Here is a 22,679-nt window from a genome sequence, read left to right on the forward strand (position 1 = left end):
AACTGCGATTCTCGAGATTTGGTCTCAACACAACCGACACCAACCAAGATATTCATTGTCCATGATACTATCCATTCCCCTCCTTCTAGCATTGTAGCGTCACTCATTTCTTTGGTATCTTTGCTGCTTGTTTCTAGTCGCTCTTAGAAAGAGATGTCACCGGTAAGCCAACTCCCATCTCTGTCTCTGTCACCTCTCTAGCCGCCCGCAATCGCCGCACATGTCAAGGTTCCTGGCTTGAACCCACCGCTTCTTCCATTGCGAAACCCCACAGCGACCTTGGGTCTGCCCTTCCGACGGCAAGCCCAGGAGCAACTCCAGAGTACCTTCAGTGGCGGCGTATGCGATAGCAACGACAAGGCCATCGCATCGCTGGTACCGGAGAGCTCACTAATTCCCGCACTTGCGGTCCAGCTGCTGCTCCACCGGCGCAGTCGCCGGCGGTCTCGACGTTGTACTTGCAGACACATAACCTCGAATGCCCAATCGCTACTGTACTTTCCGAAGCTGCAAGCACGTCTGTCATCATACTGACAAGATCCCTCCTACCAGACTGCCACAGTTGAACGCTGAAGGATGGGAACGCGGGTAATCACCCAAACCTCATCGGACAGCCTAACATATCCCTACAACATGGTGGAACGAGACCACCATGACGGATCCAGCGTTGCGGTGCCAACGCAAGCTTCGCACGACGATTCGCACTCGGCCGCCAGAGTCTCAGACCATGATGCAAGAGAAGCCCCACCACCGAGCCCCTCTATGAGACCTACAGAGGACAACGCAAGAGACGATGCAGTCCGGGCGAACTATGCCGCCCATGCGAACCAGCAGCGGTATCATCCAGCGAACAATCCGCAGAATCGGGGTTATGATCAAGCAGGATTTCCCCTGACGAGCCAGCCCTCAGGCCTGGCACAATCTTCACCCAATTCTCCCAGACTCCAGCCTACACATCCGTCAATGAGATCACTGGCAGACTCAGCTGCTACCTCTCCCAGCAGGATACGAGTGCGCGATTTAAACCACATACAGAGTTTTGCCAGCGAAGAATACCTTGCACGGCCTCGGCTACATCAGAGGACAGGGAGCAATATATCGGACTCCGGACGACAGTACGAGATAAGCTCTATGCCGGTCACCGACATCATCGAAATGGTGGCAGGCCTTCTGACGAAGATAACGCACACCAATGACCGCAACCACGACCACATCAACCGACCCATACCTCTTCCAGAAGATCAGGCCAACATGAGCCCACAAATGACCAGTGTTCTGGCCTTCCATGGCAAAAATGTACCAAGCATAACGATTTTGAGCTACCTGAGCCGGATACATAAGTACTGTCCGACAACGTACGAGGTCTTCCTCAGTCTGTTGGTGTATTTCGACCGGATGACCGAGGTTGTCAATAAGAACCTGCTCATGCAGTCGCAATCACAGCGACGGGACCCTAACGCTTCGGAAGCATCTCTACCGAGCATGACGACCGGCGAGTCCACGCTGTCACTCGAAGGCCATGATCCAGCTCCGACGCCACCACAGTCCGGATCGCCTAACCCGCACGAACCTTCCACGCCCACAGAGGCACCTCCATCCCCACCGATGGAGGCCACCTTGGCAGAAGCCGGCAATTTCTTCGTTGTAGACAGCTTCAATATTCACAGGCTGGTCATTGCCGGAGTCACTTGCGCCAGCAAGTTCTTCAGCGACGTTTTCTACACCAACTCAAGATATGCTAAGGCAAGTGCAACACGAAGCAGAGTAATTCCTACTGACATATCGCAGGTCGGGGGTCTGCCCCTAGTCGAGCTCAACCATCTCGAACTGCAATTTTTGATACTCAACAATTTTCGTCTGAGCGTGCCCGTGGAGGAATTGGAAGCATACGGCACAATGTTAGTCGAGTTTTACGCCCGCGAACATGTGGCACAGCAACAAGCCGCGGATCGAGCGCACTCGGCCCACAATCTGTCTGGCACGGACTCGGGGGTGTATATGCGAGACAATCGATCGACGATTCGGGCGACCCCAGCATAGACTGCTCCGGCACGAGATACAACAATCATCACGTTATTTGACATATTGGAATTGGCATGGCGTTTCACGGCGGTGTTACATAGACTTACCAGAGGTGATCATCGGCCACAAGTTTGTTTCGACAGACAATCAGAGATCACGATACGAGATGATGACAACTTCGCAGCTTCAACGACTAGCGTAGCGCTCCCCCGGAAGCGGAAGCGCTCCGAAGGAAATTCAAGTGCAGCCCTTTCTCGGAAGCGGAAGCGCTATGGACGAAGCTCAAACGAGGGGCTTGGAGAGCACTGTAGAGAGGATGGAGATGGTCAGTCTGATAACCGTGGAGAAGCACCTTCGACATGTCCGACTTGCTCAAAAGTTGCATGTAAAGGCAAGCACGTTCTTCGCAACCGGGAGGAGCGCGATGACGAAGACCCGGACGACCACCGACAGGAAGAAGCGTCCCGGATAGAAGATCAGCCTCAGCATATCTCTCAAAATTCCCGTGTAGAAGGCCAGACACGACCCTGCAACGCAACATGCTGGCGAAACTACAGGCCATGCAGGATCTGTGGGCGGAGCAGCTTCTACGAAGACCACGGCGACTGGGTTGCCGTAGAACTACTACGCAGTCCTAACGTACACCGGGCCTGGCCACGGCTGCGTGAGTACTGGCTGCTCAGTGAGCTGTGGGATTTGCATTGCGCTCGCCGCGTTACTAGACCGCAGGCAGTTGCACTTGCCAGGGAAGCGCTCACTGGGTGGCGACGTGGAAGAAGAATGAGGGGTTACCGGACGACGGCCGGAGGCAGGCTGCACAGTTTTATATGGTAGGCATAGATTTTGCACGTCAGAGAGGCTCATTCATGAATGAACGGCCGAATGGCTAAGGGTCAACGAAGCGAAGAGCGTGTCTCTGGGGTTGTGTGGCATATCCTGTCACACATGTGCATAGAACGGCGAACTTTGATGTGGGAATCTGGGAATTGGAGTGAATAAATACATCGTTGCCACTGCTGATGAACAATCCCTTGCCGGCGCTTCAAAGCACTCGCCTTGCGTGAGAGCTTGCGAAGATTTTCTCCTCGTCTTTCCGACAGAATCGAGTCACCTTTGCTGTGGCCGTGGATTCTAATGGCGCTCAACACAGAGGCACGTCTACGTCAACGCTGCCGCACTTCGAGGGCTTTACCAAGCTCACTCGAGGCCCACAGGTCGCTCATTGACGTCGCACTCACAGCTGTTTACACTCTGGCATCTTCTAGAAGTGGCCCCTAAAGGCCTCTGTAAGATACACACAGTGGCTCGCTCCTAATGTCCGCCTTCATCTGTCTCTCTGCCGCTTAAAAATTGCCTCCTCGAAGGCAATGCCCTCTTAAGGAAAAGCATGCAGTGAAGCTGGTCCGAGGCCACGAAGCCATTCAGGGCGATGAAGCTGAGGTATGCCAGTAAGTGAGAGCGACGTCAAAAGACCGTGACGAGTCGTCGAAAATGCATACTTTGGTTCGTAGCTACATGTATTAGACGTGACATTGGTGGAGCTTTGTAGGAAATATATACTCACGAAAGATGCTATTATCAACCAGAAATATTGACCAGAAATTGATAAAAACAAAAGATAACACCAGAAGGCCTCTCCCTCCACGAAGGCCTGATACATGTGGCACACACCCTCAGCCCACACTCAAATGGTAACCCCATCCCCCTTCGGCTGCCCCTTCTTCGGAATAACATTCCCCTTGTACGTCTTGCTCCCAATAATCGGCGCCTTGCTGACCTGCTTCTTCACCGTTGTCACCACAAACTGCGGCTGGCTGCTCCAACAACTATTCAACGCGTTGTCGCTCGCCCACGTGCTCAGCGCCTTCTCGTACGCACTCATATCCGTGTAGAGTGCATATCCAGGATGGCTGAGCACGGCGCCGTACGGCGCGCCCGAGCTCTTGCGACGGGACCCAGTACTGGCGGCGCTGGTGGTTTTGGTCTATGCGCGCCGATTCCTGGGCGGAGAGAGCGGCGGAGCGCCGGGCTTGTGCTGAAGCGACGGCGCGATTTTGAGGCATGTAGGGGGCCGCGGTTTTGGCCAGGTCGTAGAGGCGCGCGCGGTAGGCGTGGTGCTCGGCGCGTGGGGCTAGGGGGTTGGGGGGCAGGAGGAGCTTTATGGAGCGCTTCCATTGGGGCTGGCCGGGGTAGTCCTTATCGTCGCAGCCCGCCATGTTCGGGATCCAGATGAGGCGGCGGTCGAGGGAGGCGGCTGGGGTGGGGAGGGGGGATGCGGACGGGTCGTTGTTGTCCGGGACGTCGTTGCCGATGGAGGCTGCCGCAGCGCGGATGGGCGCGGCGACGGCGTTGATGATGGATAGTGCGTGGGCTTCTTCTTCTTCTTGACTGAGGCCGCCGGCGTAGTGGTGGCTGACGTCGGATTTGGGAGTTGCGGAGGGCAGGCCGTGCGTGAGGGAGGGTTTGCTGGCTTGGGTGGAGGGCCGGAGGCCGAAATTGTGGTCGTCGAACTCGTAGGAGAGGAGTTGCTCGAGGTTCATGCCGATGACGGAGGAGGTCGGCCAGTAGTTGTTGTCGTCGTCGTCGTCTTCGGTCTCGGTGGGAGCAACTTCAGGCTGTGTGTCAGCAGCGTTCTCGCTGACGGTGATGATGGTGACGGCGGTCTTGGAGATGACTTCGACGGCGTCGTCGGAAGCCGAGCCCGAGTACTGCATTTGGGAAGCCTCCACAGGGTTTGCTAGCGTGGAGAGGGGAAAGTACAGCACGGCCATGATGGCCATTCTGCTGAGGTGAGACATGGTCAGAAACAATGTGATTCGGTTAGATCGGCTGGTAAGATAGTAAGCTGTCTCTGTTCGTGTTGTCAAATGAGCGTATGCCCATGCAGGCGCAAGTGATCGTGTAGTGCTTCTGGGCAACAGCAATCGATGTGAGATATCGCCTGCGATGTCAGTGATGAGCGAGTCACGGAAAGAAGGACAATAAGACTTCGACGACTCCATAGGGTCGCTTGTCGTGCCCTCACAAAGGCACACAAGGACCATTTGCGCAGAATATCGCGTTTGGACATGTCGACTGCGGCGAGAGTGCATCTCGTCTCCTCTTCCTGCCAATCGTGAGCGTTCACCCAACAAGCGCATGACAATGAATCGCAAAGCAGAAGAAAGTAGAATGGCTCGGTCGTGGTCGGGACGTTGGCGCTATGCTCGAAATCGACTTGAATAAGAGTTCGGAACAAAGGAATAGGGCAACCAGAAGGCAACCAGGCGTCCGGGCTTTCTGGTTGTGAGATTCCCGCTGCGAAACACAGGACACAACCATCTCGTCGTTCACAGATGTTGCTCAAAGGTCGTGGTCGTCCATTGCATTAGTGAGTATGTATCTCATTCGGTATCGGCTGCCAATTGTACATAGCCGTTCTTGCCGAAATGTGCACCTTCCTGACCCGAATCTTTGTCTACCAGACTCCAGCCTGAAATTCCTGGAAATTTTCCAAATCCGGTGGAGGCCGCCTGAAGATTCGTGTGTCGCGTGTTGATGATGGAGGTTGTCCAGTGATCAGTGCTGCAGGACTGGATCAGTTTTCATCGGATTCGAATTGTTCATGAGCTGACCTTGCCTGCTACGGCATCTCTCGTCAAACTGCTGTGTAGCGTGCAGCTTTTGACGACTGGTACTCTGCGAGTTGCCGCAGGTCGCAGTATCCTGTCTTGCTGCCACCGTGTTTGGCTCTGAATAATCTGCTCGGCGCATTGCCAGACCAGATCTAGCATGTCGTCAGTAGGCACGTGCTCAACTATGTCCATTGACGCCATTGGTCTTCGATCCAATCTTTTCTCGTCTCGCCTTGACCGCCTCAGCAAGTTCTTGCAGAACCTTCTCGGTATCTTCCCACCCAATGCATGCATCTGTGATGCTAACGCCATACTTCAGACCCGCTTTGCCCTCAGCAGGTACTTTTTGTGCACCTTCGTTAATGTGGCTCTCAATCATGACACCCATAATTGCCTCTTCGCCATTCCTGATCTGTCCTGCCAGATCTGCCACCACTTTTGGCTGATTTCTGTGATCTTTGAGACTGTTTCCATGGCTGCAGTCAACCATGAGCCGATCTGACAGGCCTTTGGCCCTCAACTTCTCCTTGGCTGACTTTATCGATTTTGCATCGTAGTTCGTACCAGATGTTCCGCCGCGAAGAATAACGAAACAGTCCTCATTGCCTACCGTGCCGACAATAGCGACGACGCCGGGCTTCGTGACGGAGAGAAAGTGATGTGGATGCTTGACCGCGCCAATGGCATCAATCGCCACACCTAGACTGCCATCTGTACCATTCTTGAAGCCGACTGGGAAGGACAGACCGGATGCCAGTTCGCGGTGAAGCTGTGACTCGGTGGTTCTAGCACCAATCGCGCCGATTGATAGCAGATCTGCTAGGAACTGAGGAGAGATCGTGTCCAGCATCTCGCTCGCAATTGGCATACCCCGCGAAGTCAGGTCAACAAAGAGCTGGCGGGAAATGCGCAATCCCTTGTTTATGAGGAAACTTCCGTCGATTTCTGGGTCATTGATCAGGCCCTTCCACCCAACCGTAGTCCGCGGCTTCTCAAGGTAGGATCGCATCACAATTAACAGCTCATTCTTGTGCAGTTCTTTCAGCTTGAGCAGCCGATCGCAATAGTCGAGTGCAGACACAGGGTCGTGTATCGAGCAGGGACCGATGATGACGAGGAGCCGATGCTGAGGATCGGTGTTTTGGACAATTGAAACGCCCTCGTTGCGGCCCGAGAGTACGGTGGCTTTCGATTGTTCGCTCTGTGGGATTTCATGTTGAAGGAGATCTGGTGGGGTGAGAGGATTGTAGCCCTTGACTGGTGCATGAGGTCAGCCAGTATACAGAGTATCTCGAGAATGAGACTTACTTCGCCAGTCTTCTGACGACTCTTTGTCGCCTACACTTTTGTTCTGTATGAAGAACTGGCACTGTGGTCAGCTTGATGACGGTAATTGGTTACAGGAACTTTTACTGACAGACATGCTCGTGGCGTTGGTGAAGTGTGAGGTGTGATCTGCGCAGCGCTCGAAGTTCGCGACAGTAAAAGATCGTTCGTATGTCGGGACACCTTGAGTGCAAAGTCAGACAGACAGTCATAAAAAGTCGTGGCCCGCCGGCGGCATCGTAACCAAAATATTTTTGGCGTTGGTTTGCCCGCCTTTTCCCTGCATAAAATTTGCGGGGCTGTCATTGGTGGCTACGTCAGGGGTATATATTGGCGACGAGTCGAGCGAGTCTGGCCGGAACTCGACCTCATCCACGCATCCTGCCTCTCATCACCTCATATGCCCAACGCTGGGTATACAGCAAGGTCTTGGCCGAGTATAGGCGATTGTGTAGCAATCGCTCTGACGAGTCGCTCGTGCAGGCATCAGTCAGTGCTGCGGGATTGGTGGACTCTTGGGCCTCGATTGAGCTTTACGGAGTCTTGGAGTGCAGCAGACGCGAATGACGCGCTATTCTGTTCTGACCACCGCTTGTCTTCGAGCGCACATGGTCGACCAAAACGTCAGCCTGTGTTGAGCTCCTCGAGCTACTGAAGTGCGGCATAGGTAAGTGACTTCTGAGACAGGCCCGAGCTCCGTTGGAATCACGGAGAGCGGTAATGGTGAACCAACTCTGGTCGATGCCATCACAAGACGAAATGCTTTCGAGCTTTAGAAGAAGGCACGACGGACGAGAAGACATAAGGTTAGCCTGCGATAGTGGCTTCTAACATCTAGTCCAACGAGCATATGCGATGCCTATTCACCCCCATCCACGATACCCTGGCGCAGATGGCACAGTCTACGGAACCTGATCGGCACATTTGCCCTAGCCTGACGACAGACATGCGAGCATCGAACATTCCATCATGCGTCGGAGGCATCTTCGTCACTTTCGTTATCGTCATGTTCGCCTTCCTCGTCATCCTCGTCGTCCTCGTCGTCCTCATCTTCGTCGTCCTGCTCATCGTCGACCTTCAGCCCATAGTCGTCCTGGAACCACGCGAGATCATGCACTTCCGGTTTGAAGCCCTTCGACTCTAATCCGGCCTTGATGTTCTGCAGCACATAGACATTAGCGCGTTACCTCGGACTCACGCACCCGCAAAGGACATCAATTGAACTCACCTCAACACCGGGCGTACTACAAGTAACAACCACATCCGCCTTGCCAGCCTCGAACACTGGCATAACCATCTCTCTCAAACACGTCCTCACTTCTTCCTCGGTCACCTTCTTGACCTTCCTAAGTATTTCGCCATCCCAACTCTTGCCCAGTCCCCTTATCACTTCCTTCACGAATCCGCTCAAGGCTGCCATCCCTAGCGTTGCCTGCTCATTTGCCATCTCCATCACAATCGAACTCACTGCGCCCTCCAGCATCAACTCGTCGAATGCCGCACTGCCATCCGCCAGGCCCAATACAACCTTTCGCGCTGCGTCAAAAGCTTTGAATGCATCCGGCGAGCGATAGACTTCTAAGCTCACAAAGCCGCCTTCGAGGTCGTAGTTGGTGTTGACGCCGTACGCCAGACCAATACCTCGAACGGCAACCCATAGTGGGCCCTCGACGGCGTTAAGGTACGCTTGCGCGACCATAAGAGCGGGGAGACGCGGGTCTGTCCAGCCAGATATACCGCGAGTGCAGGCGAAGAGAAAGGAAGAATCGATAGCAGGAATAGGCACGACGTAAGCTAAGCTGCCTGGATGCGTGCCGGCGTCGGAGAGGCGGGTGAGGCGACTACCCAGCGGAGCGAGGGGAGAGGGCTCGTCCAAAGCGGAGAGAAGTGTCTGAAAGGAGGACACCGGGTTGGGAAGGCGGTCGAGGTCGCTAACGATGACGAAGCGAAGGTTGGCGAAAGTGATGAAGTGGGTGCGTAGGGACTGCAAGAGATGTACAACTCGATCGGGATCGCTGTCTAGAAGATGTTTGATGCGTTTGAGGTAGAGAGCTTGCACGAGCGTTGAGCGCGCCCGGCTGATGGATTTGGAGGACAGGTGCGTCATGTTGTGCACAGCGGTCATCATGTCATTGCCGTCGCGCTTGGAATCCGGGATGTCGGCTAGTAGGCGAGAGACGATTGACTTGAGACGCGAGACATCGAATATGGAGTGCCAGAGCAGCTCTTGAACCCAGTTGATGGCGGTGCTGTATTTCTCGATCTCGACTTGCAGAGTGACGCGAATGCACTCAATGTTGCCGAGAGCACTAGCAGAATTCATCGAGTAGCCAACAGTGTCGCGCTCGAGCTCGACGACGATCTGATCGAATGGTATGGTGGTGCCATTGCGATCGACGGGGAGGTTGGTGAACGCTTCCATGAAGATTGCAAGGAGTGGGCGAAGTTCAATGGCTAACGTTTCCGTTGAGATCAGAAGATGTAGGCGTACGAAGTTGGACGGGATATGCTCGAAGTTGATGAACAGCGGACACTTGTCGCCGCCATCTGCCTCGACCAGCTTCTGGTATCTGTTGTTTGGCTTTCCCGCCTCAAGCGCTGGACCGACTCGTGCAGAGCTTGTTTCAACAAAGTGTATTGATTCGGTGGGTGGCACTTTGAAGCTCGCGAGGAGCTCCTTTGGAATCTCTTTGTCGTTCTCTTTCTTGGCTTGCTCGAGCTTCTCCGCCATCTTCTTGAGACCATCGGGTCCTAGCTCTTCTTTCCGCTTCTCAACACGAGCTTTGTCATCCTCAGTGATTCTCTTTGACATCTTCGCAGAGGGCTTTCCCAGGAGTGAGACATAGTGCGCCTTGACAAAGTACTTGGTGATGAATTCCTTCCAATCCTGCTCGGTCCACTTCGTCAGAGTATGCGTGTACTGAGTCAGGGACCCTAGGTGCTCAAGAGTCGAGCCATCACGTCTGCCGAATAAGTAGTCCGCGATGATACTGTCCGAGAGGGCAGCTGTCTGTGACTCTGTTGTGTACTTCGATGACCGCACTTGTCGCTCGATGCAATCTGTCATGAAAGGCATGTCTAAAGGCGCAGCCATTGCTTCTTCCAAGACCGTGTGGAACCGCTTCTCAGCGTCGGCAAGCTTCGCAGTCTCGACTCCGGACATGCTGAAAGCGATCTCTGTCTTTGGTCGGTTTTCCAGTGTGAAGAAGACACTACTAGCCCACTGCTCTCTTTCAACCAAATTATTGTCCAGGACGGCTGCAGGAGATCCGCAGAGGTATTGAAGCACGACCGACAGGGCAGCCGATTGAACAACGTCCGCGGTATCCGGACCGAGATAGCGGATATCGACTTGACCAAACTCCTCGTCCTCCTCCGGGAACTCAACTTCTTCAATGACGGATTCTGTAAGTGTGACAGCCTGTTTTGAATCAATCCAGGGGCGCTTGAACGGCTTGTCTGGTGCAGGAATATCGTCCATGATTGTCGACTCGAAGTCATCTAGGATCTTCAACATCTCTTTATGGTCGACTTCACCGTACATGACCAAGCACATGTTCTTAGGCTGATACATGTCCCTGTGGAATTCACGTATTCGTTCTGGTGTCAATACTCGTAGTTGCTCCATCATGCCTCCCGTCTCGTAGCGGAAGCCGACCTCTTTTGGATATATCAGACGCTTTCCTCGAAGCTCGACCAATTCTGAGGGCGTGTTTTGGACACCTTGCATCTCCGAATAGACAACTCCGGCGTCGTTGCCTTCGCCGTCGATGTGGTAGACCTCCGTCACGCAGCCAGCATCAGTCAGAAGTGGGACCACCAGATGATCAAGATACACTGGCAGAATCTGCGCAAAGCCAGCCCATCCTGCCGACTCGAGGGTGTAAGCGGTGTGGTCGGTCGCTGTCCACGCGTTTATGTTGGAGTAAGCTCTCGTCCCGAGCTTGTCCAGGAAGCCTTTGTACTTGTAGCTTCTTGAGCCCATGTAGCATAAATGTTCGAGAGTGTGAGGTGCACCGCTATCGTCATGAATTTCCGTAGCCAGGACGAAGTAGCCGTAGACTTTGGGTCCAACTTGATCGACTACAACGATGCGCATGCCAGTTCGTTCGGACTCATACTGCGTGATGGTGTTTGGTGAAAACGTCGAGTCGAATTGCTGTAGCCGCCGGAAGCGTGGCTCTACATCGATCGACCCCATCGCGCTGAAACTGTGTTCCTCCCGCGGCGATATCTTTGATAAGATGTGGGAAGTGTGGGTCCAGCTAGCTCCTCGCTGATGCAGTCGATCGCGACAGAATCGTGTGTGAATGTCGAAGTAAGTTTAGCAGGAAAAGAGTCCTCAACCGTGCAGCTTTTGTGTGTCAACTAGTGAAGACGGAATATATATGTGGCCAAGGCTTCGTCGTTTGCAGCCAACGATGTGTGGCGGTCACTCTCCCGTCTCAACTCAAACGACGCGTGGACCTTCTACTCGCACTATTCTGTGCAAAGCCCTTGCTTGAGGTAGCGTCGATGTGTTCGAGTAGATGTAGACGGCTCGACTAGCGAGATAAAGTACCGTCAACTGCTCAGTCTCAGATGACGTCGGTGTTAGGATGACAGCAAGCCCACACAGCCACTCTGCGTTTGACCTCTAGTCTGGTCGATCGATGCCACAAGCACGCCGCCAGAACCCTTTACGTCGATGTACTGGAGAGAACATTGAAGATGATTTCTGTCTGATGTCCAAATTTAGATGGAGTCGACGATCGGACGGTGGAGCCCGCTCGAAGTCCTCCCAGAATCTCATGATCACAATGCTGCCGGCTCCAAACGGACGTCTCAGAGGGCTTTGTTCCTAAGGACGTCGACGACTGGATATATTTTACATTCGTTCGACGACCGGCCGTCTGAGATCGTCGGGAGCACAGCAGCAGTTCGTGAAGACGTTGTTGGGCTACTACCGAGGCACCTCCCACCAACTCTGCCAAAGACCCATTTTGGCGGGTACGCTTTAAAACAACTACCACAGGTAGGCACTTCCGAAATACTACATGAAACTGTCCGATCCAACTTAATTGCATGGCCCGCCGCAGCAAGTCTTGCGGTTCGCATACCCCAGTCTAGCAGAATTAAGAGGTAAGATGTGTGCCGCAAGCTTCAGCAGCGCGAGCCTCCTCAGCAATTCGCCATGCAGATCGACAGCACCATATCGCTAGTGTATAAGAAGGTGTTCTGCGAGGTGAACAGATCACATGCTTCGACCGCTAGAGCAAAATCGCTGACAGTCTAATTCGTTGACGAGATAGGCGCTTTTGGCCGTGAGCATACAGCTGACATCGCCGCGGTTCAACATGGCATAGCTTATTAGTGAACGTGGTCCAATCTCATGCATGGACTATGCTGTCTTTGGGTCTATTCATACTGTGTAGAGTCATCGCGACCAGACCATGAGTACAGGGTAACCTGCTCAAACACAAAGAGAAGGAAGATGACGAAGGTAACGATGCTGAACGTGACGGCAAGCTTCGCATCGGTGTTCCACCAAGTAGTCCCGGGTAAATTGGAGCCAGTCGAGCTCCATATCAAGATGAACATGCCACCGAGCATTGCCAAAACACTAAGTGTCAAGAAGACTGCGCTCAGTTGCCAGGTGATGACTTGGGCTTGCCGAGGCATTAGTCTGCCACTTCGTGGGTGACGCTTGTTCCTCGTGAGCAAACGGCGGATGCTTGTGTTGGGACGTATATGGCATGACAGGCGATGCAGCCGGATGGACTGTTGAGCGGCCGTGAGAACTGAAGCAAGGGCAAGGATGATGCCACAGAACTAGCAAGCCCGAACTGTCCAGGGACTGCGAGCGCCGTCCGGTAGGACTGAAGGCCAAGAACCCGTCGATGTCAGGACGCCAGCTAGCAGAGCACCCTGTTGCGAGCGGTCAACGGAAAGGGCGACAGCAAAGATGAAAGCGAAAAGCACTTACGACAATACCGATGAAGTTGAGCTCTTCTAGTTTGTTGTTCTTCCACCTCTGGGTCAGCTCATCGCGCTTGTCATCGGTGTCGGCATTGAGGAGCGCCTCGATCGGATCATATGTGGTGGTGGTGCGGAATAAGGACGACATCGAGTAAGCGCCTGTGATCTGGCAAGAGACCAAGAATGGTCTGCGAATTTGGACCAAATTCACTGCACGATTCGACTGTGGTTAGTCTGGGACCGTTGCTGCGAATTTGGTGTGCTTGAACGATGCCGACGATGGCTGACCTCAAATCTCATAGCAGGTCGTGACATTCGCGAGAGAGCGAACCTGGTGTACAGTACCTGGAGAAGGCACTGGCCATGGCTTCTTGATTTCCTCCCCTCAAGCAGCAACGTCACTGAACTCTCCTTGACCTCGGGCGGTAGGAAGTACTTAAATGCCAAGCCAGACGAATACATAGCTTAAAGACGGGAACGCGAAGCTCGCACCTCGTCGCTGGCTCGTTGCTCATACTCAATCAGACACATGCCAGCATATATCAATAATCCACGGTCGCCGTCCATTGCCGCCCCGAGAGAGGCATGATTTCGTCCGACAAGTACCTACTCTGCTTCGCGAATAGGGTCAGTTCGGTCACCGCACACCTTCCGGCGTTTGCTCGGACACTCAAAGTCGCAGGCGCTCAGCTAGGGACCAGGATTATGGTGCCATTCCGTGACTATTGTTTGGGGCTTGATGATTTCGTGGCTCAGCAGAAAGTATTCAAAACATCACTGGATCCAGCGTCCGAATGAAACGCAACATAGTGAGACTTGCGATGTTCTCTAGACGTGAGCTAGCGAAAGCTGTTCGGCTCAAAATAGGTACATCGTGCAGATTCGGCATTCGCACATTAGCCCTGTCAGCGTCATCTCGAACCTTCGCATAGTGAGCATGCTTTAGGTAACAATTGTTGCTTATCTCCTGACGATTCATTTATCTCCCTATGCATGGCATGCATACATACCTCATACCTCCTGCCAGGTGCTAACTCCTGCAAGGTAGCCGCGTACCGCCTAGCCAACGTCCGACGTGGAACCATGGCTCTGAATTTTTGATGATCTCAAGGAACGTAGGTGGTGGCTATCGTCCGCGACGGGCGACTTAGAGTGTATACACGCATGTCCAGATCAGAAATCCGACATCTCCCAACATATATATAAAGATACTTGGTCACCGTGGTGAAGATGGCGGCCAATTTCATCCATCCTGGCTTTTTCAGATCGGCCAAACCCGCCAAACAATCGCCATGACGAAGACTACGAGCACACAATTCAATGCAGATACTGAAGCTCTGGAAGTCGCCAAGGCTTTCGCTGCCTCGATTCATGGCAAGAACATTCTCATCACGGGCGTGAATCGACAGGGAATTGGCTTTGCGACTGCACAGGCATTTGTATGTGACACGATCGGCCTTGGGATCGGTGACTGATATCATACAGGCATCGCAATCGCCACAGAGCATCACCATCACAGGTCGCTCGCAGACCAAGATGCAGGAGAGCCTGGACGCACTACGCAAGGAATACCCGAACGTAGCCTACGCCAGCATTGAAATGGACTTGTCGAGCCAGAAGTCCGTCCAGACGGCCGCTGACCAGGTGCTCAAATCGGACAAGGCCATCGGCATCCTGGTCAATAATGCCGGAGTAATGCTCATTCCTGAACGCCAACTTAGCGAGGACGGCATCGAAATGCATTTCGCCACCAACCACATCGGTCATTTCCTGTTCACAAACCTCATCGTTCCCAAGCTCAGCAAGGGCGCTCGTGTCGTCAACCTGTCTTCTTCCTCTCCAACGCAAGCAGGTGTGCGCTTCAGCGACATCAATTTCGACAAGACCAACAACACTCTCCCTGCAGAGGAGCAGCCACAGTACGAGCCACTGAAGCATTGGGGCGTGACCGATCCCGAGCAGAAGTCGTACATTCCTCGGGAAGCATACAATCAAAGCAAAGTTAGCAACCTCCTCTTCTCCATCGGTTTCAACAAGCGTTTCCACCAACGTGGCATCACCAGCTTCGCCGTCAATCCCGGCGTCATCCAGACAGAGTTGCAGCGGCACATGCCTCCGGAGATGTTCGCTAGCCTGCAAAACGCGGTCAAAAACGGTCTATTCAAGGTGAAGACGCAAGCCACCGGCGCAGCGACCACTCTCGTGGCAGCAACGGATCCTGCGCTGGGTGCCCCGGAGGCGAACGACGGAAAGGAGAACTATGGCGTATATTTGAGTGATTGCCAGATCAGCACTGGCGCATTGGCGAAGGCGGAATCGAATGAGAATGCGGATCGTTTGTGGAACTTGTCTGAGCGGCTCGTTGGGCAGAGCTTTGCTTGATCGTGTAAGCCGGCGTTGAATGCTGTGCCCTGAGAGATGAGATGAGACAGTTAAACTAAGCACCATTCACATTTGCTTGTGAATTGGCCAAGTCGCATTCACTCAACTTCGTCAAGTGTAAGATGGAGTACAACCTTCTTTGACACATAAGTATTGCAAGTCTCATTTTCTGATCTAACAATTCGATATCAGAGACATCAGCGAGACATTTCGAGCTCGTTGGCGCATTGGCTAGCGCGCCAGGCTCATAACCTGGAGGCACCTGGATCGATACCAGGACGAGCTACCATATCTCCTGACTTGAGACCAAGTCCACCTCTCTTTTTGCTCTTTGGACGATTTACCTGGCCTGGTAGTTGGGAGGTTTGGCAAATGTTGCGTGTGCCAAGACGTGGAAAGCGAAGGGTAAGGAGGTGAAGATATATGAGTCACTTGGATTGGGAGATTGCCCAGGACTTACTTAATCCAGCAAATGGTCGTCTGTTGATGCAGCTTTCCAACTCGAGGCCGCGATGATACCTTGTACATGCAGCAGGATCGACTCGGGAGGACAGACATGCCTTCTCCTGGTTGCCGTCGTCCGGCTTGAGTAAATACCCCGTGTTTCTCAAGACATCATATCCTTTCCCCGTCAAACCGATACAAATTAATCGCCGTCAGACGAAGGCTGTGCGAACCCTATCCGTGATCGTGGTCCAATGATGTTCGACATGGTGCCATATAAATCGCATATCAGGAGCAGAAGCGTCTTTCGTTACATTTTGCCTCCCCAGGCTATGCCACATGTCCTGTGATTAGCTGAGTACAAACCCTTCAAAGCCATTCTCGACAGCACCATTGATCGTCTCCAGGTACTTCGGTATGCCACCCGCATAGTTGAGAGGTTCTCGTGGCTTTCCGGGAATGTTTGCACCCTACATAAGACATTCAGCATCTGTCCCAATGAAGTCAGAGGTCAGCATTAGAACACATACCATATACCACGAGTCGACCTCATTCCTCAGCGTAAAGCTATGCAGATGATTTATGGTCTTCTTCCACTCCAACTCCGCTTCTCTGGTCGCATCAATGCGTGTCTTCTTAGCCTCCCGCATTCTCCTCATGACATCAACGCACCAGTCTCCTTGAGGCTCCGTGATCGATGGCCCATTCGCGTACGCCGTCGGCGCTTGTGGTCCATACAAGAAGAAGAAGTTCGGAAACCCAGAGACAGTAAGACCATACGCCGTATATGTGCCATCCTTCCATTTCTCACGTAGAGGCGCACCCCCCACGCCGATCGGGTTGATATCCTTAAGCCCACCAGTGAACGAGTCGAACCCAGTAGCGATGGCAATCACGTCGAATTGGTGTAGCTTCCCATCGGCAGTGACGATACCTTCCCGTACAACATGGTCGATCGGATTCTGCCGGATATTGATGATCGAGACATGGGGCTTGTTCATCTGCTCGTAGAAGTCCTGCTCGAGCGAAAGTCGCTTGCCGCCGAATGGATGTGGTGGCTCAAGCGGCGCAAGGGTATCTCGCTTCTCTGCGTCGGTGATCCTCTCCCGGATCTTGCGGGCCCAGAAGTCGTATACTACCCGGTTAGCTTTGGGGTCCATGAGCATGTCGCCATAGTTATTTGCTAGAAGCCTGCATCGAGGAGGGGACTGTCAGCACTCGATACTTTCACATCACAGACCGATGTGGCCGTGAAAATCTTGCATACCTGAAGCCCCCCATATCCCAAAGCTTTTGCAAGAATGCTTCCTGCTCTTCCCGGGTATGGTCAAAAGTCTTGATATCTTTCTGCGCCTCGTATAAGAAGCCGGCGTATGTCTTGTTTCGATCGGCAAATATCTCTGGTAGTCTCTCTATATCCTTCTTGGCCTTCTCTGGGTCGATGCTAGCTTGACGCATAGGACAACAAAGGTTTGGTGTGCGTTGAAAGACTGTGAGCTGAGCTGCATCTCTTGCCGTTGTCTGGGCTATCTGAATGCCGGTCGCACCTGTACCGACCACGGCTACCCGCTTGCCCTTGACGTCCATACCCTCGGATGGCCAGAAAGAGGAGTGACATATCGTCCCTTGGAATTCCTCCAACCCGGGCCAGTCTGGAAAGTGGCGCTTTGCTGCAAAGCCTGTGCAGCACAAGAAGAAACGACATGATATCTGCCTGCCAGTGTCACATTCGATCAACCACCTATCAGCAGTCTCATCAAACTTTGCCCCAACGACTTTAGTCTGAAATATGACATCTTTCTTGATGTCCAGAATCTCATCCACATGGTCAAAGTATCTCCTCAGTTCCACATGATCCGGGTATTCCTGGCTCCAGGTCCAGCCCCGATAGACCTCTGGCAGTGAGTACTGATAGATGGGGTACTGTGAGTCCACTCGTGCGCCAGGGTAGCTGTTCCAATGCCAGATGCCACCGAGGCCAGTGCCAGCTTCCACGATCTTCACGCTGAAACCCTCTTGACGAAGGCGATGGAGCAGGTAGCAGCCAGCGAAGCCGGCACCGACGACAAGTGCGTCTAACTCCAGGGGCAGGTCCCTCGATCCATTACCGTGGCCATTCGCTTCTGTATGGGCACCGTTGGCATGATCTCCGTTCGTGCGCAGACGGCCCTGTCCTAGATCTCGCTGCATAGTAGTTGAATAAAGCTGTCTGGCGAGGTTAGACGAGCCCGCGCAGGCAGGATGAGTAGGATCAGTCAAATACAGGAGGGGTTCATCATATCGCGAAAAGGCCCTCCTACGCGTAGATACGCGGGAGGCTATCCGAGGTCAATCATGATAACCGAGTGCATTTGCGGGGGAGATAGCTGCATCGGATTACCTCTCCGGGAGCATCTATAGAGTGTGGAAGGAGCATTTTCACCAGGTTTAGGCAGTGCCTGGAAGTGGGCGTCGTAGTACCAGCTCACAGAGGACTTGGAAGCGACCTCGGGATACATCGTGGTAAGTACTTTAGTATTAAGCACGGAGTCCGTGGTTGCAACACTGACGCCTTAGGCGAGAGCTTTGGGCGGGCCCGGGTGAGGCTCGTCACAAGGAAGGCGGCCTGTGTCGTGTCCGTGTTCCTTGCCCTGAGACCGGCAGCTGCTGTCACGGGTCAGCTCGACCATCAGGTAAGCCAGCATAAGTCAATGGCGGAACGTCGGCAGAAATTCGCTGTAAAGTCCTCCCTACCGACATGTTGCATCCTCTGAACCTCGCGCTCAGCGAGACGCGTTGAGGAGCACTCACAGAAGTTCCGGAAGACATGCCCGTCCGTCGTGGAGTTAGTGACGATCGACAGGGCTCGCGTCTATTCGAAGCCGAAAGGTCGATGCCGTAGGTGGCTTCCGTCCGTCCTAACCTCGGATATGCCCGCCGTGAAGAAGACGTACACATTATCGTTTCTCCAGCACAACGAGTTTTCGCCGTTGTTGTGGTCATGCTTGGGCAGTTCGCGTACTGAATATAGAGCACAGCGCGAGTCCACTCAAACAGAGCGCTCGAAGCTTCATCAATGCCGACGGTCTCACGAGGCGTCCGTCTGAATACGCTTGCTATTACTAAGAAGTAGAAGAGATTTTAGCAATTCGACGGACAGTTCACCGAACTCGTCAATGAGCCTTTGACTCATATCCAACATACATTCCTTTATACAGCATTCGATACTTGCTGTGCTCCGTCCAGCAGTACACTGAAGCATTCGATGGACGTCTGACCCTGAAACCGAAACAGGCAACCTGGCGACCATGTCTGGCAATCTGAACGATCCCGTTAGGCGGACGAGGCGAGACAGTGCGAGCCTATCGAGTCAGGCCTCCGGCGACGTCGAAGTACCTATAAAGGATCTGGACCACAAAGACATAGACGCCGATCGGGAACCTCCTTACAGTAGCGACGTCAGATATGAGTACCTCGAGTTCGAGACCGCTCTGCCAGCGTATGCGACCACGCATATTCACGCCGATGCTCCACAACCGCCAAATCTCAGGAATTACGAGTCGCCGTTCAGCTGGTCAAGCTCACGCAAGACTGTCGTTCTGATTCTATGCACGTTCGCCACGTTCTGTGCCGCCTACAGTGCTGGGACGTACTCCATGGCAAAGGAGCCACTGATGGCGAAATGGGGCATCGGCACAGTAGCATTCAATGTGGGAGTAACGACCTGGTGTCTGGGCTTTGGAATTGCTCCCATGTTCCTGGCACCGTTTTCGGAGATCAATGGACGGAAACCCGTCTTCATCATTTCCTGTGTTGTCTTCGTTGCTGCACAGATTGGTTGTGCCCTAACCGACAGCTTCGCTGGCATGCTGGTCGCACGTTTCTTCGTAGGTGGATCTGCATCGACATTCTCGACCATCATAGGGGGTGTATTGGCCGACATCTATCACAAAGAGGACCGTAATACGCCCATGGCTATCTACTCGGGCGGCGCTCTCGCTGGTACAGGCATGGGTCCATTCCTGTCTGGCTTCATCATCGGTCGAGTCTCGTGGCGCTGGGTGTTCTACCATCAATTGTTTCTCGACGGTATCCTCCTAGCCGCAATGTTCTTCTTCTTGAAAGAAACTCGAGGGTCAGTCTTACTCTCGCGGCGCGCCAAGGCACTCAACACATACTTCGAAGCACTCGAAAAGTCCGAACACTTCCCTCCACCCACAGAAAAGCCCACTTCCGACACCTACCAGCCCACCCACCTAATCCGCTACCGCGTCCTCGCCGACGAGCAACGCTCCTCGATCCAACGAATGATCTACCTCTCGACCACAACTCCGTTCAAGCTCCTCTCCACAGAACCAGTCGTCTTCTTCTTCTCGCTCTGGGCAGCCTTCGCCTGGGCCACCCTCTACCTCACGCTTCCCGCCATTCCTCTCGTTTTCACCGCCCGCCATAATTTCGACGTCCAGGAGAACGGCTGCGTCTTCATTTCCCTGACCGTCGGCGCCATCGTTGGCGCCCTGCTGTCCATCTACCAAGAAAAGGCCGCCCGCAAGTGGTGGCCGCACCTCCTCGAGCAACCCGAGGGCCGCCTGTACTTCGCCTGCCTAGAAAGCGCCCTCCTCCCAATCGGCCTCTTCTGGTTCGGCGCCACCTCCTCAAGCCACATCCACTGGATCTCCCCCGTCATTGCACTCGGCGTGGCGCAAGTTGGAATCTTCAGCATCTACCTCGCCGTCTTCAACTATCTCGCGGATGTATATCATGCTACGCGAGCAGCGCCTTGGCGGGACAGAGTTTCTGTCGGAATATGGGCGCGGCGGCGTTTCCGCTGTTCACGGTGCAGATGTTCAATGGGTTGGGATTTTTGGGAGCGAGTTGCTTGCTGGGCGGGGTGGGCGCGCTGTTGACGTTGGTGCCGTGGGTGTTGGTGTTTAATGGGGAGAGGATCAGGAGGAGGAGTAAGATTGCAAGGGAGATAATGGAAGGGCCTGGATGAGGGGACTGAGGTCACGACATCGCATATCGTAGGCAACCTATCGATACCTATTTTAGACTTGACATTTGAACTTCATTCCATGACAGCTGACTTGCGTGCTATCCTGACCTCGCTGCACAACACACCGGAAGCTCCGCGGTCGCACCCAGGCCAGATCAGACCCAGCACAGGCGTTGTTTTCTGGATGACAGCGGCTCAAATGTCTTCCTATGGGCAGCAGCTGTTCAGCGTGGGAGCAGACGCACGCTGCTGCGCAGTGGAACAGCCTTGGCCAGAGGTGAGCTGCACGAATCTGCGGAGAGACCAGGCCACCTCACAGGATCAGAGTACGTCGCAATCGGTGCTGGCAGACAGTCGGCGGATCTCTTCCTCCGCTTCGTCGGCTTTGACGCGCTCATGAGTCCTGCATCGCCACGGCTTCTGTGGAACCATTTAACGTGCGCTTTGGTCGGCTTCTGAGCAGCCCAGTAGGGAAGTGATCCACTGCTTGTTATCCTCAACGCAGGCCTGCTAGGCGACGATCTTGTACTTCTGTCAAGGCACGGCTGCCGCTGATGTATGCTACAATTCCCACGGCTGCAAGTGCTGGCAGCGTCTGAAACAGATTCCAGACCGTATAGTACAGAAAAAATATGCCCTCAATGCCGACGATCGAGCCAAAGAAGAGAGCATGCGAGACAGGTGCGTCTGACAGTGCTTTGGACAGGTGGTTGAGGTTTCCGCCGACTTGTAGCCACTGCAAGACTATCAGTCTCTGTTGCATTGTTGGAGCTCTGGAGAAGACTTACCAAGCCAAGTAGCACCGGGAGTGTAGCCGCAGCAGCAACAGTGAAGAATGCTACGATGACGAAGTTTGGACTCTTGGGATCGGAGCGGAAGATGTGGTGTATTTCTGGCAGCTTGCCGTACCGCAGGGGCTTCTCGGTTGAGCCAGTCGTGGCCGTAGGGTCGGCCTTGACGCCCACGGAGAATGCGCGCTCATAGTAGCCATCAGCGTCGCCGGTCGAGGCAAGGATCAAGTAGGCTGAGAGGACAGTGTCTTTGCGAAGGAATTGAAGCGGGAGGTCTCTGTGGGACTAGGATCGATGAGTGTCTGCCACCGTAGCCTGGCGAGGGGGCTTACCAGGTCGATTTTGCCCTTTCCTGACTCCTTGGTGCTCAGAGGATATGTAACATCGAGATCCGTTGCAGGATCCCGTAGGAGAAGAGATGCTTGCTGTGGACGCTTCGAAGTCTTGCCTTCCTTTGTTGTGAGGACGACCTTCAGAGTATCGCTTGCACCGAGGACGAACGGCTTCGTGAGTGGGCTTTTAGGGCTCAGACTACATCGTCAGTCCTGTCAGAACTTGCGAACAGCAGTGTCCTACTTCTCTTTCGATCCGCTCCCGACACCGCTACCCTTGCCTTGGACCGAAACGGTAGCATCGCTGAACGTCCAGCTTGAGGCTCCTAGAACGGCTTGGCTGACCCCGAGGAGGCTCACGGCGTGAACAAGAGCGTTTGAAATCCTCATGTTGGCTGCTGGCGGCATGAAGCCATAGTCGTAAAGACACTGTCTGAACCTGGGGGATCGATGTTTTCCAAAGAGGCAGCTTAGCCGAGATCTTGGCGAACGTTCTTGCAGCCTCGCCGACCCCTGGATGTCCGGTCCATCCTTTGAGCACCAATTATCGAAATTTTTGGTAGGTGCTAGTCGTTCCTTTTGTGCTTTCAAAAGCAGTCCTCGGAAAATCTCTAATGCTTTGCGAAGTTAGCAGAGCCTGTTAGGAGACTAATTGGCACAGATTAATGGACGTCCATTCAGCAACAGGTAAAACGAGAGAAGAAGCACAAGCACCTGTACCTAGATGTTCAGCGCTTGGCGCATAGAGGAGCTGCACAAATAGTGATTACTCGCATTCATCATGCGAACTTGCACGTCTCTGCGTTTCATTAAAAGTATAAAGGCTTCCTCGTTG

The 22,679-nt window shown here is 53.6% G+C and overlaps 8 protein-coding genes across 8 annotated transcripts; 3 read left to right on the plus strand and 5 right to left on the minus strand.

Moving 5' to 3' along the window:
* Window positions 1-633: 633 nt before the first annotated feature.
* On the plus strand, window positions 634-2,040 carry AB675_575 (PHO85 cyclin-6; the record flags this gene model as incomplete). Its single annotated transcript, XM_018145999.1, has 1 exon — window positions 634-2,040. The coding sequence occupies one exon, from the start codon at window positions 634-636 to the stop codon at window positions 2,038-2,040; it is 1,407 nt and encodes a 468-aa protein (XP_018005857.1).
* Window positions 2,041-3,706: 1,666 nt separating this feature from the next.
* Window positions 3,707-4,793, minus strand: AB675_576 (uncharacterized protein; the record flags this gene model as incomplete). Its single annotated transcript, XM_018146008.1, has 2 exons — window positions 3,707-4,006; window positions 4,068-4,793. 2 exons carry the CDS (start codon window positions 4,791-4,793, stop codon window positions 3,707-3,709), a joined length of 1,026 nt encoding a protein of 341 aa, XP_018005406.1.
* Window positions 4,794-5,814: 1,021 nt separating this feature from the next.
* AB675_577 (uncharacterized protein) lies at window positions 5,815-11,163 on the minus strand (the record flags this gene model as incomplete). Its single annotated transcript, XM_018146018.1, has 4 exons — window positions 5,815-6,893; window positions 6,945-6,999; window positions 8,038-8,121; window positions 8,191-11,163. 4 exons carry the CDS (start codon window positions 11,161-11,163, stop codon window positions 5,815-5,817), a joined length of 4,191 nt encoding a protein of 1,396 aa, XP_018006037.1.
* Window positions 11,164-12,359: 1,196 nt separating this feature from the next.
* On the minus strand, window positions 12,360-13,068 carry AB675_578 (uncharacterized protein; the record flags this gene model as incomplete). Its single annotated transcript, XM_018146027.1, has 3 exons — window positions 12,360-12,610; window positions 12,836-12,869; window positions 12,928-13,068. The coding sequence occupies 3 exons, from the start codon at window positions 13,066-13,068 to the stop codon at window positions 12,360-12,362; spliced, it is 426 nt and encodes a 141-aa protein (XP_018005496.1).
* A 1,144-nt stretch (window positions 13,069-14,212) lies between these two features.
* On the plus strand, window positions 14,213-15,302 carry AB675_579 (Retinol dehydrogenase 12; the record flags this gene model as incomplete). Its single annotated transcript, XM_018146036.1, has 2 exons — window positions 14,213-14,359; window positions 14,406-15,302. 2 exons carry the CDS (start codon window positions 14,213-14,215, stop codon window positions 15,300-15,302), a joined length of 1,044 nt encoding a protein of 347 aa, XP_018005392.1.
* A 794-nt stretch (window positions 15,303-16,096) lies between these two features.
* AB675_580 (Baeyer-Villiger monooxygenase) lies at window positions 16,097-17,936 on the minus strand (the record flags this gene model as incomplete). The annotated part of the gene is made up of 3 exons (XM_018146048.1): window positions 16,097-16,216; window positions 16,277-16,937; window positions 17,014-17,936. The coding sequence occupies 3 exons, from the start codon at window positions 17,934-17,936 to the stop codon at window positions 16,097-16,099; spliced, it is 1,704 nt and encodes a 567-aa protein (XP_018005652.1).
* Window positions 17,937-19,033: 1,097 nt separating this feature from the next.
* Window positions 19,034-20,721, plus strand: AB675_581 (Caffeine resistance protein 5; the record flags this gene model as incomplete). Its single annotated transcript, XM_018146059.1, has 2 exons — window positions 19,034-20,479; window positions 20,569-20,721. The coding sequence occupies 2 exons, from the start codon at window positions 19,034-19,036 to the stop codon at window positions 20,719-20,721; spliced, it is 1,599 nt and encodes a 532-aa protein (XP_018005377.1).
* Window positions 20,722-21,217: 496 nt separating this feature from the next.
* AB675_582 (uncharacterized protein) lies at window positions 21,218-22,234 on the minus strand (the record flags this gene model as incomplete). The annotated part of the gene is made up of 4 exons (XM_018146070.1): window positions 21,218-21,457; window positions 21,510-21,797; window positions 21,845-22,043; window positions 22,089-22,234. 4 exons carry the CDS (start codon window positions 22,232-22,234, stop codon window positions 21,218-21,220), a joined length of 873 nt encoding a protein of 290 aa, XP_018005835.1.
* Between the last annotated feature and the right edge of the window lie 445 nt (window positions 22,235-22,679).

This window comes from Cyphellophora attinorum (assembly GCF_001299255.1).
Source record: "Cyphellophora attinorum strain CBS 131958 chromosome Unknown Contig1, whole genome shotgun sequence".
In the NCBI taxonomy this organism is placed as follows: Eukaryota; Fungi; Ascomycota; class Eurotiomycetes; order Chaetothyriales; family Cyphellophoraceae; genus Cyphellophora; species Cyphellophora attinorum.